Source organism: Mauremys reevesii, linkage group 3 (genome assembly GCF_016161935.1).
Source record: "Mauremys reevesii isolate NIE-2019 linkage group 3, ASM1616193v1, whole genome shotgun sequence".
NCBI lineage: Eukaryota > Metazoa > Chordata > Testudines > Geoemydidae > Mauremys > Mauremys reevesii.
In genome coordinates, this window is record NC_052625.1 from 109864150 (window position 1) to 109878741 (window position 14592).

A 14592-nucleotide genomic window follows, 5' to 3' on the forward strand; every position below is an offset into this window, starting at 1 on the left:
CAATTTCCATTTAACATTAATCATTACCAGTTGTCCCAGGCTTCTCCTTGGACCAACACTGTACATGATTGCATAATTACCCATTAATCAGTCCTGTAACTAATCACTGTACCATGTAAGTTCTGGGTATTTAGAGCCAACTTTATTTCATTAAACTAATCTCTAAATCAGAATTACCAGCTGTCTCTTACTTGAATGCAAGGCATGCTTCTATTTTAGAACTGCAGAAGTCAGTAGTGCTTGGGTTTTTGAACAACTGTAGGCTTAATTGCTGGATTTGCTTTTTACAAACAGCAGGCTCATCCATATTAAAGGGGAAACTTATTTTTTTTATCCTTAAACAGCTTCAGAAAATTTAAACTTAAAAAAACCTGACCAAAATGCAGATCTATGGTGCAGTAAGAATGTGTGTCAAATCTGATAGAAATGCAAACAGAAGGACCCAAAAATGTGTGTACTTATTTAGAGATAGGGAAGTCCTAGTGCAGTTCACCGAAGTTAGAAATATTAATTGCAATGCTTGAAATTCTTTCCTTTTTTCTATATTCAACACATAGCTAAAGATCCTGTTTGGGAAACTTCATTCACTGGCAAGTGAGAGTATGGCTACAATAAAGCGACAGGAAAGTGTTAAGCATGAACATGGTATGGCCTGTTATCACAGACATAGTGATACTCAGGTACTGGTGCAGGACCAGCACAAAACCTTCCCTGACACTGAACCTGCCATGACCGAATTGAGCAAGAAGAGTAAGAGTACGGTTGTTGCAAAAGGGGCTTCCAGGAGGGAAGACCCAGGCCAGCGGTGGTTCCAGGCACCAGTGCACCAAATGAGTGCCTGCGGCAGCAAGCTGTGGGGGGCGCCCTGCTGGTCCCTGCGAGGGCGGCAGTCAGGCAGCCTTCAGCGACTTGCCTGAGGGAGGTCCGCCGGTCCCACGGATTTGGCAGCAATTCTGTGGCGGGTACACTGAAGCCGCGGGACCGGGGACCTCCCTCAGGCAAGCTGCCGAAGGCAGCCTGCCTGCCGTGCTTGGGGCGGTAAAAAAGCTAGAGCCACCCCTGACCCAGGCATACACACAAACCCAGTGAAAATTCCAATGAGTGCTGTGTGCACAAGGAAAGTCAACGCAGACTGATTCGTGCACATACTTATTCCTTCCTGTGCCCAGGCAGGCCCTAGCACCATTATCCCAGTATACCAGCAGCAGGGCTCACTATGCCCTTTCCCTACCCACCAGGTGAAGCAGTAACCAGAAGCTCTTTGCAATTGCTACCTCTGAGTCACGATGTCCTAGTGCCATCCTCCAAGCTCCAGAAGCAGCTGGGTTCCCTTCCCTGCTAAAGGGAAGAAGTTGCTAAGATTCACATGCCACTTTCCTCTTTTCACTAGGCCGTTACTGGCAACATCCCTCAGGCCAACGTGACATCACACCATCAATAACTTCAAACACAGTACGTGACTAGGCCTGGCTTTAAGCTGCTTATGGAACATGGTGAAGGTCCAGTCAGCATTATAGATTAAAACCATGCTCATAATAGCATTAGAGAACAGCAGCATTGTTAGCAGGTCTCTGGGCTCTCTCTGTGCTTGCTGGAATGGATGTCTGTGCCTGAACACATTAAGTTAGCATTGTCTGTGCATTCTCCGCAGGAGTTTTGCTATAATGCCACTTTTAGAAGAAACTACAGGTTTTCTGTACAGGTTTCCTGTACCCCCAAAGCGTGAGAGGCCAGACAGAACAAGTTCTGCTACGTCGCAATGAACATGCACAGATGTACTGTCACACAGAGTAGGGTCTGTGAAATAAAGAATCTGGCCTGTACACTGGTGTGTGGTGGCTGGGTTACCGGGAGTATTCCCGCACCCTGAGAATCTATCGGACAGCTATAATTGTTCCCTAGTCTCTTTATATCTGTCAATGGATGCACAATACCCCAAAGAAGGTAAATAGGAGGCAGGCCATGGCCTGGGCACATCAGAGCAGGTGAATTGCACCAGAGGAGTCAGGTTAACTCATCCCATAGGAAGATGCAGCCAGCAAACCCCTCACTCATGATAGAGAGCTTGGGGAGAAAAGATTGGGCTACCATACTGCCCCCAAGACAGGGCTGTGACTTAAAAGTATAGCCCTAAGTAAGGGTCAGTCCTTGGCTGGAAGGTGAAGGCACACAGAATGGTGGGAGAAAAGCCAAGAGAAGCGGACAGCTTCAAGAAAGAAACCATAAATTGCGACCCTGATATCAGCACACAGGACACTACTACCAATCCTTTACCGTTGTAACTGTTTTCCTGACCCGCAGTCATGCGGCTTCTTGTAGCTTGTATCAATCAATGGTAAGAGTGTCTGTTTTTATGTTTTTCATCTGGTTATCATCTCTCTTTATTCAAAAAATACTGTCATAATTAGGATTTGATTGTTGAGTTTGGAGTCACAGCTGTTTGATTAGATTAAGGATCCTCTGCCCTCTGGACAGGAAAAGAAACCGTGTCTCCTGGTTAGACAGTATTGGAGAGTGAAGCACCTGGATGCATCTATCTTAGATTTTAAATGACACAGCCCATGGTTCTCCAGCCAACAAATCTCTGTAGATAGAATGTGCTGATCCAGGCCACTGTAGTGCTAAGATGTGACCTAGGGTATCAGTAATGTTCACAAGCTCTAAACTATGGCTAAGCATTCAGAATGCAGCACTCCATTTAGGCAAGTGTATTTTTAAAGTAACACACAAGAACACAGGCATGCAATGTATTTTCAAAATGGGTGTTGCACCGTGCACACAGTGTCGCATGACTCATTCAGCACTTCACAGAAATGGGAAGTACATTGGCAGATTTACAAGTTCAGATGCATAAGCTAAAAGGGAGACATGCTCATGTGTTTAAACAAACTTTCTTACTATTTCACTATACAGGAACTCCTCACTTAAGTTGTCCCGGTTAACGTTGTTTCAATGTTAAGTTGCTGATCAATTAGGGAACATGCTCGTTTAAAGTTGTGAAATGCTCTCTTCTAACGACTTTGGCAGCTGCCTGTTTTGTCCACTGCTTGCAGGAAGAGCAGCCCATTGCAGCTAGCTGGTGGGTGGTTGGAACCAGGGCCCCCCTATCAGCTCCCCACTCCCCTAAGTTCCCTGTGCAGCAGCTGTCCCTCCCTCCACTGCCATGTGCTGCTCCTGCCCTCTGCCTTGGAGCTGCTCCTTCTTGCTGTATGGGGGGAGGAGGGAAGTAGGGGGCTAATGTCAGGGTGTCTCCCCCTCCCCAATCTTCCATAGAGCGGGGGGACACAGGATGGAGGGAGGGAGCTTCTAGGCAGTAGCTGCGGGTCTCAGGTCTCAGCAAACTGATTTAATTAACAAGGCAGTATACTTAAGCCTGGGATCAGTTACTTAAAGGGGAAATGCACATTTTTTCTCTCACGCACAGGGTGTGCGTCTCTGTCTGCCTTCCCTCCTTTCCTGCTGCCTTGTAGAGTGTTGTGAGAGTTAACCCTTGAGGGCTCAGTCAATTGCTAGTTCATTTAGCAGTAAGGCATTCCCTGGGAAATATCCCACCCTCTGACTCTTCCACCTCAGCCAAGCTTCACAATCATCATCACTGTGTACCAGTATTAAATTGTTTGTTCAAAACTTATACTGTATGTGTGTGTATATAATATAGTCTTTTGTCTGGTGTCTTTTGTCAATTGATTGGACTCTTCCAGTTGGTATGGGTACTTTCACCTTTTCATGTTCTCTGTATGTATAAATATCTCCTGTCTGTGTGTTCCATTCTATGCATCTGAAGAAGTGAGCTGTAGCCCACGAAAGCTTACGCTCAAATACATTTGTTAGTCTCTAAGGTGCCACAAGGACTCCTGTTCTTTTTGCGGATACAGACTAACACAGCTGCTACTCTGAAACCTGTCTGGTGAAAAAAACTTTCCTGGAACCTAACCCCCTCATTTACATTAATTATTATGGGGAAATTGGATTCGTTTAACATCGTTTTGCTTAAAGTCTCATTTTTCAGGAACATAACTACAATGTTAAGTGAGGAGTTACTGTATGATGAATGAAGCAGGGTCCCCTGGAAGACAAATAAAGCACATGTGGCACTAGGCAGAGACCTTGGAGATTTGGAGTCTTTTATTGTCTCTCTCACAGACTTTGTATGTGATCTTGAGCAAGCCACACTTAATTTCTCTGTACCACAGTCTCACATTTGTAAAATGAGGATAATACTGCTTGACTTTGCAGGGGTGTTGCAAGGATCAATTCATTAACCTCTGTGACATGCTCACCTACTAATATAATGAGCACTACAAAGAAGGAAAAGCAATTCTTATGGTGAGCAGTATTTGGATGATGTGCAGTATATGAAACAGGCATGGAGCTATAAGGTGGATGATGGGGATAAAAAAAACTGAACAGCTGCCTCATTCACAGAGCAACATCCACCTCATGCATTGAATGAGATGGGGTCCTGTAAATATGGTGATTATATAATAAAATACTGTAATGCTTTATGCCCCAGGGCACATAATTAGTCGGGCAAACTTAATTTGTCATGTCCTGGCTTCTGAGTGCTTTACTTTGCAACTGTAACTTCTAATATAATTTAAATAGATTGATACTAATACCTGATAGCTCTAGTGTGACTTGCTGAATTTTGCGAGTTAGCAATATGACATGCACATTAAAAAGTGCTTGTCTAAATAAATAAATGACTGTAGTTTGGTTTTAATTATTTATGATAATACTTCACGATATACTGTACTAGTAAATATGCTGTAATAAGGGAGGCAGCGTGACCTAGTGGATAGAACAATGGACTGACTCTGGAGATGTAGATTCTATTCCTGGCTCTGCCACTGGCCTTCTGGGTGACTTTCGACCAGTCACTTCACTTCTCTGTGCCTAGGGCCTGGTCTACACTACAGTGTTAGGTCAATACAAGCTGCTTTAATTACATCAGTGAACACACTACAGCCTTGTTCCCGCTGATGTAAGTGCCCTACTACACCATCATAACTCCACCTCCACCAGAGGCGTAGGGCTTATGTTGGTATATTTAGGGCAACACAGTGTTCCTGTAGACACTGCATTACTTACATCTATTGGCTATCATTCTCGTCAATTTCACGGAGCTGTGAAGTTGACAAGAAAGCCGGCACCTGGCTCCCCAGCTGAGCCACTCAGGCTCCTGGCTCCCCGCAGTGAGCCCTGTTGCTCCCCAGGGTCCTGGCTTCCCACTCCAGCCCGACTGCCACCCAGGATCCCTGGGCTCTCAGCTCCCCGCTGGAAGCATGGCAGCCAACTGGACTCTGGGTGTGGATCTCCCCACCAGGAGCCCGGCTGCCCCCTGGGGTCTCGGCTCCCCACTGGGAGCACAGCTGCGCTCAGCGGGGAGCTCCATGCCCACACTCCAGTTGGCTGCAGTGCTCCTGATGGAGGGGACCAGGACTCCTGGTGTGGAGATCTGTGCCCAGTGTCTGGTCAGCTGCCCCATTTGTGGTGGGGAACAGGGAGCCAAGAGGGGAGGGGCAGCCCAGTGGGATGTCAGGCTACTAGCAAGAAATTGTGTGGAGCTGACAGCCCTGGCTCTCAGACCCCTGCACTGCCTCTCTGAAGTTAGTGGAAGCGTTCCTGGTGAGCACATGCATCCTAGACAGAAGAAGGGCAGTGTGGACATGAATCACCACAGTAATTACTGTGGTGGCTGTAACTCGACCTAACCTAGGACAACTTAAGTCTATAGTGTAGGCATGCCCTGAGTTTTCCCATCTGTAAAATAGGGATTCTCAGACTAGCCTCCTTTGTAAAACACTTTGAGATCTATGGATGAAGAGCTAGGTACTATTATTATTAGGTGTCTCAGCCCCATTCTGTTATTAAATCTTTGCAGAGAGCTGAAGAGCGATTGCCTTTTTGAGTGTGAATTACAGGGGTCCTGCTACAACACAGTAGTTTTGGACTCTCAAAGATGCATACAGTACTTGATTGTTCCATTTTTGCTCATTCCCACAATGATACATATATCAGTTTGCCAAAATTACTTGGTTGTGGTTTAATATATAACCTGAATATACATGTGTTTTTTTAAATATCTCATGATTGTTTCTATAATATTTTTTTTCTTCTAGAGACACTAAGATGAGTATAAAAGTTTATGCTTATCCCAATTTGGTTAAAAAATTACCTATGTTGAAAAATTACCCAATTCTGCTTTCACACATCTAAACTGACAGGATGAAATACACAAAACTTTTTCACCTGGATGAAGGTCTGTACCTGGTTGACTATTCAGGCCAGGGAGAGATTCCTGTAGCTGATAGGTTGATGATGATGAAGACGTGCCATCAGCTGTGTTGTTTGAGGTCATATATGCTCCATATGTTGATGCTGAATAATACTGTGCATATTGGTTTTGGCCAAAAGCTGTGTAGGATGGATAATCCTGGGAAAAGTAAAGGCAATTTATTAAGTAAACCCATTTCTTTATCATGTATTTTAAATGAAAAGGTTGATCAAATTTTCTCATGAAGATTGCAATATGTGGTTAGATATTAAAGTACACTGCTGTCCTATCAAACACTGAATCACAATAGTCCTGTTTTAACCTAAATTGGTCAAATTATGCAATTGCCTGATCACTTAAAATATTTTCTTATTCTGTTGCACATATAAAAGTATCAATATTCATACCTGTTGTGAACTACTGAAGTTTGTAGAATTCGAGACTGAATTATTTGCATAAATAGTAGATGAGGGTGTAAAACTAGAACCTAAATTTAAAGGAAATAATTTGTTATAAGAACCTATTTGTGTATTGAAAACATTTTTTATATTACAACACAGACAAATCAGAAGCACAAATAACTGAGAATCTGACTTTAAAATACAAAAAATTCTAAGGAATGCTCAACAGAAATGAAAAACTGCTTCCAGATTTATTTTTCCCTTTTCATATTGTTCAAGAAAACTTGGAAAATATGTGGTTTTGTTCAAGAAAACCTTTTCACACTTACTACAGTGCCTCGACCACTCCCTTGTTTCTTTTCTTTTGTTTTTTCTCTCCTTATGTATATTCATTGCTTAGTTCACCTTCACTTGCAACCATCCAGTCTCAGCATAAAACAATTCAAATCCCGTCTCCCACTCAGGTAAAAGGGGGGCCTGAACCAAGGATTTTTCACATCCTAGATGAATACCCTATCCACTGGGTTAAGAACTGAAGGAAGAAGACCTCCTTTCCCCATTGTTTTGTGTAAGCTCGCCTATAGGCAAGCAGGCAAGCTAGTTAGGAGGAACATCTACCTTCCCCGGTTTCTGCATCACTCATTCATGCTTGGAATGGGGCTGCAGTGCACATACTGAAAGGCAGTAACCTAGACCCCAAGGGAACTTTTACTGCAACAAAAATTTAAAGTGCCAAGTGAGTTTAGGCACCTACAGGATGTAGTGGCAGCTGAGCGGGGATTTTGTGAAGCCTAGTGGGACCTGATTCTGGGATTTAGGCACCTGAAGTGGCAGTCAGGTGCCTAAGTCCTTTTGTGAATCTAGCCCCTTGTTCCTATTGATTTCAATGGGAATCAAGTGACTAACCTGCTTGGACTCTTTTGAAAATCCCACTAGGTGCCTATCTGCATCTTTAAGTCCTTAGATACTGGCCCTGGGTCTTTTGATAACTGTTTCTTACAAAGAAATGCATATCATAATGCTACATTAAAAGATAATACCTTGCATGAAGTCACATATCAGCCTGCATATACATTTCACTTATTTTAATGCAACATAGGCACCTAAATACCAGGGCCGCCCGGGGGATGGGGGGGGAGACAAGTGGGGCAATTTGCCTCAGGCCTCGGGCCCCGCAGGGGCCCCCACGAGAATATAGTATTCTATAGTATTGCAACTTTTTTTTTATGGAAGAGGCCCCTGAAATTGCTTTGTCCTAGGCCCCCTAAATCCTCTGGGCAGCCCTGCTAAATACCTTTGAACATCTGAACCTAAAGGCCTACTTCAGATATTCCTACTCACACTGAGCAACACCTCACTCATAAGTAGTGCCTCTGAAATGAAAGACAGAAAATGACGATGGTGGTTACTGACCTGGCATTTGATAAGAATACGGTGTTTGGCCGGGCTGTGGTGTGGAAAACCCCGGACTGTAACTGAGGCACCCACTCTGCAGTGGTGACTGTGTTTGCGAAAGCCCGCTTTCCGTCTTGATGCCTGGCAACATTACACCCAAATCTGTGTGAGAAATTAATTTTCAACCGATTCTTTAAAATATTTTCTTGCAGATGGGAAGAAAAGTAAAGAATGTTCAGGTTGACAATCTTACTTCTAGTTAAGAAGGAATAACAATGAGAGGTAAAATACCGTAAGTAGGTAAGCTGTAAGGCTGTCCAGTCTGTGAGTAGGCTGTATAGACTGCAGGCTGTTGCATTCCTGAATACTGGGTCTGTCCAGAATAGGCAGACATTGTTTGAGCTGCTGGTGTAGAAAGGATGTGTGGATAGGGCCTAAATATTAGGAAAAATAGCATTACTGTGGCAACAAATACTTTGCATGTTGATTCAAGCAATAAAAGAAAAAGGTTTCAAGAAGTCAATAAACAGTTTTCTTTGTCAACAATTACTCTTCTGGAATCCAATCTAACCTTACTGAAGTAAATGGAGAGACTCTCTGGGTCACATTCTCTGGTGCAGTGTGGATGTTTTGTACCATACCACCAGCACAATATAACCTTAAAGCTGCTGTATCCAACTCTAGGTGGATCATCCCACTGTTGACATAGCTCTATAGGGTTTTGCGCCCCGCCCCCTTGGAGCAATGAGCATCTGGCATAAGTCAATCAGAGGTGTCCTCAGGCTGCTTTAACCCAGTGAAGGAGAACTGTCCTAGGCACAGTGGCAACAGGATCAGGGAAGTACAAACGTGAGCACCAAGATACACAAACTTGTACTGTGTGCAGTTCAGCTGTAGCTGAGGATCTGGCCCTCTGACTTCAATGGGAGAGGGATCGAGCCCATACCGTGGCATTAAAAATGCCTACAGTAATATTTTAACAAAATGGGCTTTCAACATTTGGAAAATTTGGGTTACAGAAAAAAGAATGGAAATAAAAGTAATCTTTTGTTTATGAATACTGAAGTTTTACAGGAAGAGTGAATAAAATCAAGTTTAAAAATTTTACCCTCCAGAGTTGCAAAAATGTATTCAGAAATATTTGTCTTGGAAAGTCAACTAAGATTTTATGGACCAAGAGTGATCAAACACACTCTGAAGAATTATTGTAACTGAAACCTAGCCATTAAAAGCCATGACTAAATATCAAATACTAATTTCTTTTGCTTTTTTTCCTAACTACTTCAGCATAGTTGGCAGCAGTTGCTATCAGAAAAAGATTACACTTTAATTTAGATGCCAAAAATTATTACAGTAAATTAAAAATTCAATAAGACCTTGTAATATATTTGGACAAGAATATCTGATGCACTGTTAGCCAAATCCCCATGTAAGTGAAATTAGAAAGACTACGCTTAGTTCATTGTTGTTCGCAGTGTTGTTGTAGTTGCCTGAAGAAGAGCTCTGTGTAAGCTCGAAAGCGTTTCTTTCACCAACAGAAGTTCGTCCAATAAAATATATTACCTCATTCACCTTGTCTCGCTAATATGCAGTGTTGTGTAGCCGTGTTGGTCCCAGGATATAAAAGTCTCTCTCTAATATGCATAGTTTAGACATTTACTTGTCATTTTATTATATATTTGTTATATCATGATGTGAATACAAATTTACCAAAACAAAGTAGCATAAGAAAGCATGACCTGCTAATGTTTCAATGTTCTCATTTTAGAAACATAATGCCAAATTTTCAAACATAGCCTCCTACTTGGCCCTGTCAAGTATGCAGAAGCAAACAAACTTCACACTGCAATCAGGAACATGTGTGCACAAAACTGGTAGTGCCACAAGCAAATGAGTATGCTGCCAACTTTAGTGATTTTATGTCAAATCTCACAATATTTGGTGTTTTGTTAAAGTCCCAGCTCTCTGAAGTCATGTGACTACATGAGAATCTCAATTTTAAGTGGGGGAAGGGAATAAGTATCTAGTGCAGGGTTTCTCAAACAGGGGTCGCTGCTTGTGTAGGGAAAGCCCCTGGTGGGCTGGGCCAGTGTGTTTACCTGCCCCGTCAGCAGGTCCAGCCGATCGCGGCTCCCACTGGCCGCGGTTCGCTGCTCCGGGCCAATGGGAGCTGCTGGAAGCGGCGCGGGCCGAGGGACTTACTGGCTGTCGCTTCCAGCAGCTCCCTTTGGCCCAGAGCCGCGATCAGCCGGACCTGCTGACGGGACAGGTAAACACACCGGCCCGGCCCGCCAGGGGCTTTCCCTACACAAGCAGCGACCCCTGTTTGAGAAACCCTGCACTAGTACTTAGGCATTCAAGTACTCATTTTGCACATGGAATTGTGTTTTTTCCCCAATCAAGTGCCTGTTTCCATGCGTTTGAGCATATTCTGTCAGCACAACTTAGGTGCACACGTTTGAGAACTTGACCACTAGGGTTCAATCTTGCCCTTACATGTGTGCACAAAATCAATTATATACGTTGTGCAACAACAGATAACTGCACATCTAAGAGCCAGACTAAGATCTTCACCAACTGTGTGAGAGAAAAAAAAATAGAGAAATGATGCTAATGGGGATCAGTATCAAGTCTTAAATTCTTAACTATGTCCCCATTCATTACTACTTTTATTTATTTATTGTTTATTAATACTTGTTGAAAACTTTGAACAACAGAATTGCCTGAAGTCTTGGTCATTCGCTATGATAGGCTAGAAAAGATGTGGTCACTAACTTGGAGGGATATATCTGCGGTGAGTACTGATGTGCTGATCTTGGACTGTAGCCACTACTTGTTATTACTGCAAAATAGAAAACAAGAGTGCAATACTTAACAAAAACAAAAATGGATTTAATTCACATACCAAAACCTTTGCAGAGATAATGAATGCTAAAATATTACATTTGAAGAGTATCTAACTAAAATGGGACAACCTTTCGTCAAGGCTAAACTACTACATTTTGAATATGCAAACTGAAAACATACAGTAAACTCCCAAGTAACCCAGGTTGTAAAAATAATTGTCTCCCAGTATCAGCATGCAGCACCTTTTAAAATTGATTTATATATTTCTGCATACATTTTAGAGGCATACAATTCACACATAATATTTGATCCACAAGCCATGAAGCTGTCACTAACGGAAACTTACTATAATGTATTACAAAATTGCCATTTAAAAAAGCTTTGATCTAATGTATAGTATTATGTAGGATTGAAAAAATTATAAAATCTCCTTTAAAAACCCGACACTTGGAAGTTTAAATACAATTTGGAATTTGAAAAATATTTTTTCTTTCAAGTTTGAATTTTTTAGTGAATTTTGCAATCATGAAAGATATCAAATTGATAGCCCGGGAAAACAAATTCACCTATTTTTCCTCAGATCAGTTAGAGCAAGACACTGGCAATATTTTTATTTGAAATGTAAGTAAAACAAATCCCAGTTCAGTCGCCATCAACCATTTATATGCCTATACTATCAGCAGCTGTATTCTTCCGAAAAAGCTTACAGAATGATAGTCATATCCTATTAAAATTTCCAATCAAAAGCAGCACCCAAATTGGACTAATTCCAAGAATTTAGACGTTTCACTTTCCTTTAACCATCTGTCTTGACTAAGACAGATGTATTCCAAATATATGTACTCTAAAGTGTTGAACCAATCCCTTCAGAGCAAATCCATATTGAGCAAATATACAGAGTGTCTTTATTAGGCCATCTGCTGTTCATTCACTGTTCAAAAGATTAAAGTAGTACGCAATGAAGCACTGGAATTTCTGTAGTCTAATCAATCATAGCTGTACTTCAAAGTATACACTTCCTGAGTTGTTCATAATGGTACCGCAAACCAACTTTTAGAATTGTATAAGTGACAAATAGGTTTGGGTTCCTATATATTTTATGAAATATGATATATTTCTAAATCCAAGTCTAATGAATGCCTTTAAGATCTACTGCTTTGAACACATGCAGAACTTCATAGTTTTAAAGCTATTTTACAAATATTTAGAACATTTAGGAAAATGAAGAAGAAGGAAAAGAATTAATTCCTTTAAAATGCGCATTAAGTTAGCTTGAAAACTAGGAAATATTGGACAATAATTTCTAGACCCTGTGCAATCAGTTTCAATTTGAAAGTTGCACAGCATATTTATCAAAGCAAACTACTTATAAAACTATAAAGGGTTCTCTCTCTTATTTGCTAAACTCCATGGAAGATAATTACTCTTCCCCACAACACCTCAATGCTCTTTATGAAGACAAAACAGTTAAACAAGATGATCTTGCAGATTCTCAGGTCAATGAACTTCTATGATCCACTAATTGCATCTCTGCAATTTTTTGACCAGTAATGTAATTAGATGAAATATCAGGTCATTTCTTTTTCTCTTATTTACTGAAATGTATTTTGAGAAGCGGAAGATCCAGCTAATTGACCAACTTTGAAAAACAAAACAGGTTATCTTACTACTGTAACTGGTACAAAGTAAACATTACAACAGCTACAGTGGATGGACTGTTTTTCTTATCAAATCACTCAGCGAAATTAGCATTTTTACAGCAAAACACATGATGTAATTAAACAACTCTGCACACCCATCTCTCTATTTTGTGCATTCAGAAAGACTTAAGAAAATATTCTTGAATATGTCTTGTTTTCATATTTTCATTTTCTTTACATTTCACCTTAATGACTGTGCAAATAGTATTGCACTAGTAGTTTTCCTTCTTTCATGGACCTAAATTGATCTATATTCGGATAGAAAAAATATAGATGCCCAGAAAGTATTATATATCTTTTATTTGCATATAGTTTATAATATTAGAAACCTCAACTCATCACTGAATGTTCTGAAGATATTGAATCATGCACGTAGCTAGGCTATGTAACTTATGTTCTATTCACTATTACTCTCATCCTCCCTTCTCAAACCCTTCTGATAGTTTGTTACACCAATTTGTATATGTTGAATTAGATTGTAAGAACCTTGGGGAACATATTTGATGTATCTGTATATCACCTAGCACAAAGGGACTCTGACCCTGACCAAGGCCTCTGGGTGCTATTAAGGTTGCCTGACATTTTCAGTTATAAAAACCTGTTTTCAGCTGCTTATAACTTTGCCAAACTTTAACTGCTTGGGCTGAAAATTTCTATGCTTGATGTCTGTCTCAGGCTGATTTTTTTTTTTTTTTTTGGAAAAAGGTCAGCCAAAATGGTCCAAAAATGAGGCAAGGGAAAAAGAGTTGTTTTGCCCATGTTAAAACATTCTGGGGACTCTGTCTTAGTGTCCCCATGTTTTGGAGCAGGGACTAGAAATGTGACTTGTGTGTCAGGGATGTGGTTTTGCTGTCCCTGTGAAAATCCACCCAAATTTTGCCAAGTTATAAGCCTTTGAAAAATCACAGTGCACACAGAGGCAATAGCAACCTTTTAAATGTTAGTAGCTAAATTCCCTGACCATTACTCTGCAATGAGAATGATCCAGTCCTACTGTAGGTCTGGATTGCTGCAGAGCTGGGTTGGGACACCTGAAATGAGGGCAGAGAGACTGTCTCTCCTGTGCTCACAATGACCCCCTCCTGGGCCCAGGCAGCACGGTGGAGGAAGCTGCCTGCTTTGAGGGCAGAGGGGACAAGAGCTGGATATATGCAGGGAGGGGAGAAGGGGAGTTTGGAGGGTAGGGAGGGAGAAAGGGAAACTGAGGCTGGGAGTTGGGGTGGGGAGAAAGGAGACTGGGACCGAGAGCCAGTGTGGCAGGAGGCAAGAGATAATCGGGGAGGGTGTAGAGGGGAGGCAGATCTGAGAAGGAGCTAAGGGGTGGGGGGAGAACTGGGACTGACTGGGCAAAGAGACTGGGGCAAAGACCCAGGGGAGGGTAACAGATAGGACAGGGACAGGTTGGAGGGGATGAGGCAAAAGAGGGTCACACTTGAGGGACCCAGACAAACGAGTCTGTGCCCATTACAGCATACTCTCCTTCAGAGCCTCGAATGGAACCCAAGATTCTTGAATCTCAACCTTCCTCTGCTGTCAGCAAATATTTGAGAAACCCACTGGCAGTGTGTCCCATCCTCTAGTGTTGATCCACACAGAAAATGACAACCTACTACTGCATGAGTTACGCCGTTAGCTCAAGTGGCAGAGACCTGTGTGGTGGATCTAAGGGTTCCACCTTGCTCATGACCCATGTAGGTGTAAATATGATGCCATATGATGAAATTTCTAATTTTTCAGCTTACTGGTTAAAAACCAAGGAAATTACACACACAAAAAAATAAGTTAAGAACATTATTACGATTTCAAATCCAAACACGAAAAATGCCAGAGTTGAAGTTGCCTGTGCAACTGTAATCCAGTCTCCTTGTGTATGTACATTCTGATACAGGGTTTACTTATGTGATGCAATATTTTTTCCACAGGACACCTGCCTCATTTAGGTCACAGGATCAACTAACTGGGGGATGAACCG

General features: G+C 41.9%; 1 protein-coding gene across 17 annotated transcripts in view; it reads right to left on the minus strand.

Moving 5' to 3' along the window:
* The window catches only part of EYA4 (EYA transcriptional coactivator and phosphatase 4), a 231140-nt gene that overhangs the window by 42746 nt on the left and 173802 nt on the right, over window positions 1-14592 (minus strand). For 11 of the 17 annotated variants that reach the window (XM_039531077.1, XM_039531078.1, XM_039531073.1 and 8 more), the window contains 5 exons: window positions 10849-10915; window positions 8365-8507; window positions 8092-8235; window positions 6685-6764; window positions 6253-6436 (listed from right to left, as the gene is read on the minus strand). In XM_039531077.1, coding sequence (XP_039387011.1) covers window positions 6253-6436; window positions 6685-6764; window positions 8092-8235; window positions 8365-8507; window positions 10849-10915 — 618 coding nt within the window. The remainder of the gene's footprint in view (window positions 1-6252; window positions 6437-6684; window positions 6765-8091; window positions 8236-8364; window positions 8508-10848; window positions 10916-14592) is intronic. The other 6 variants (XM_039531079.1, XM_039531074.1, XM_039531076.1 and 3 more) reach the window with 1 other exon arrangement.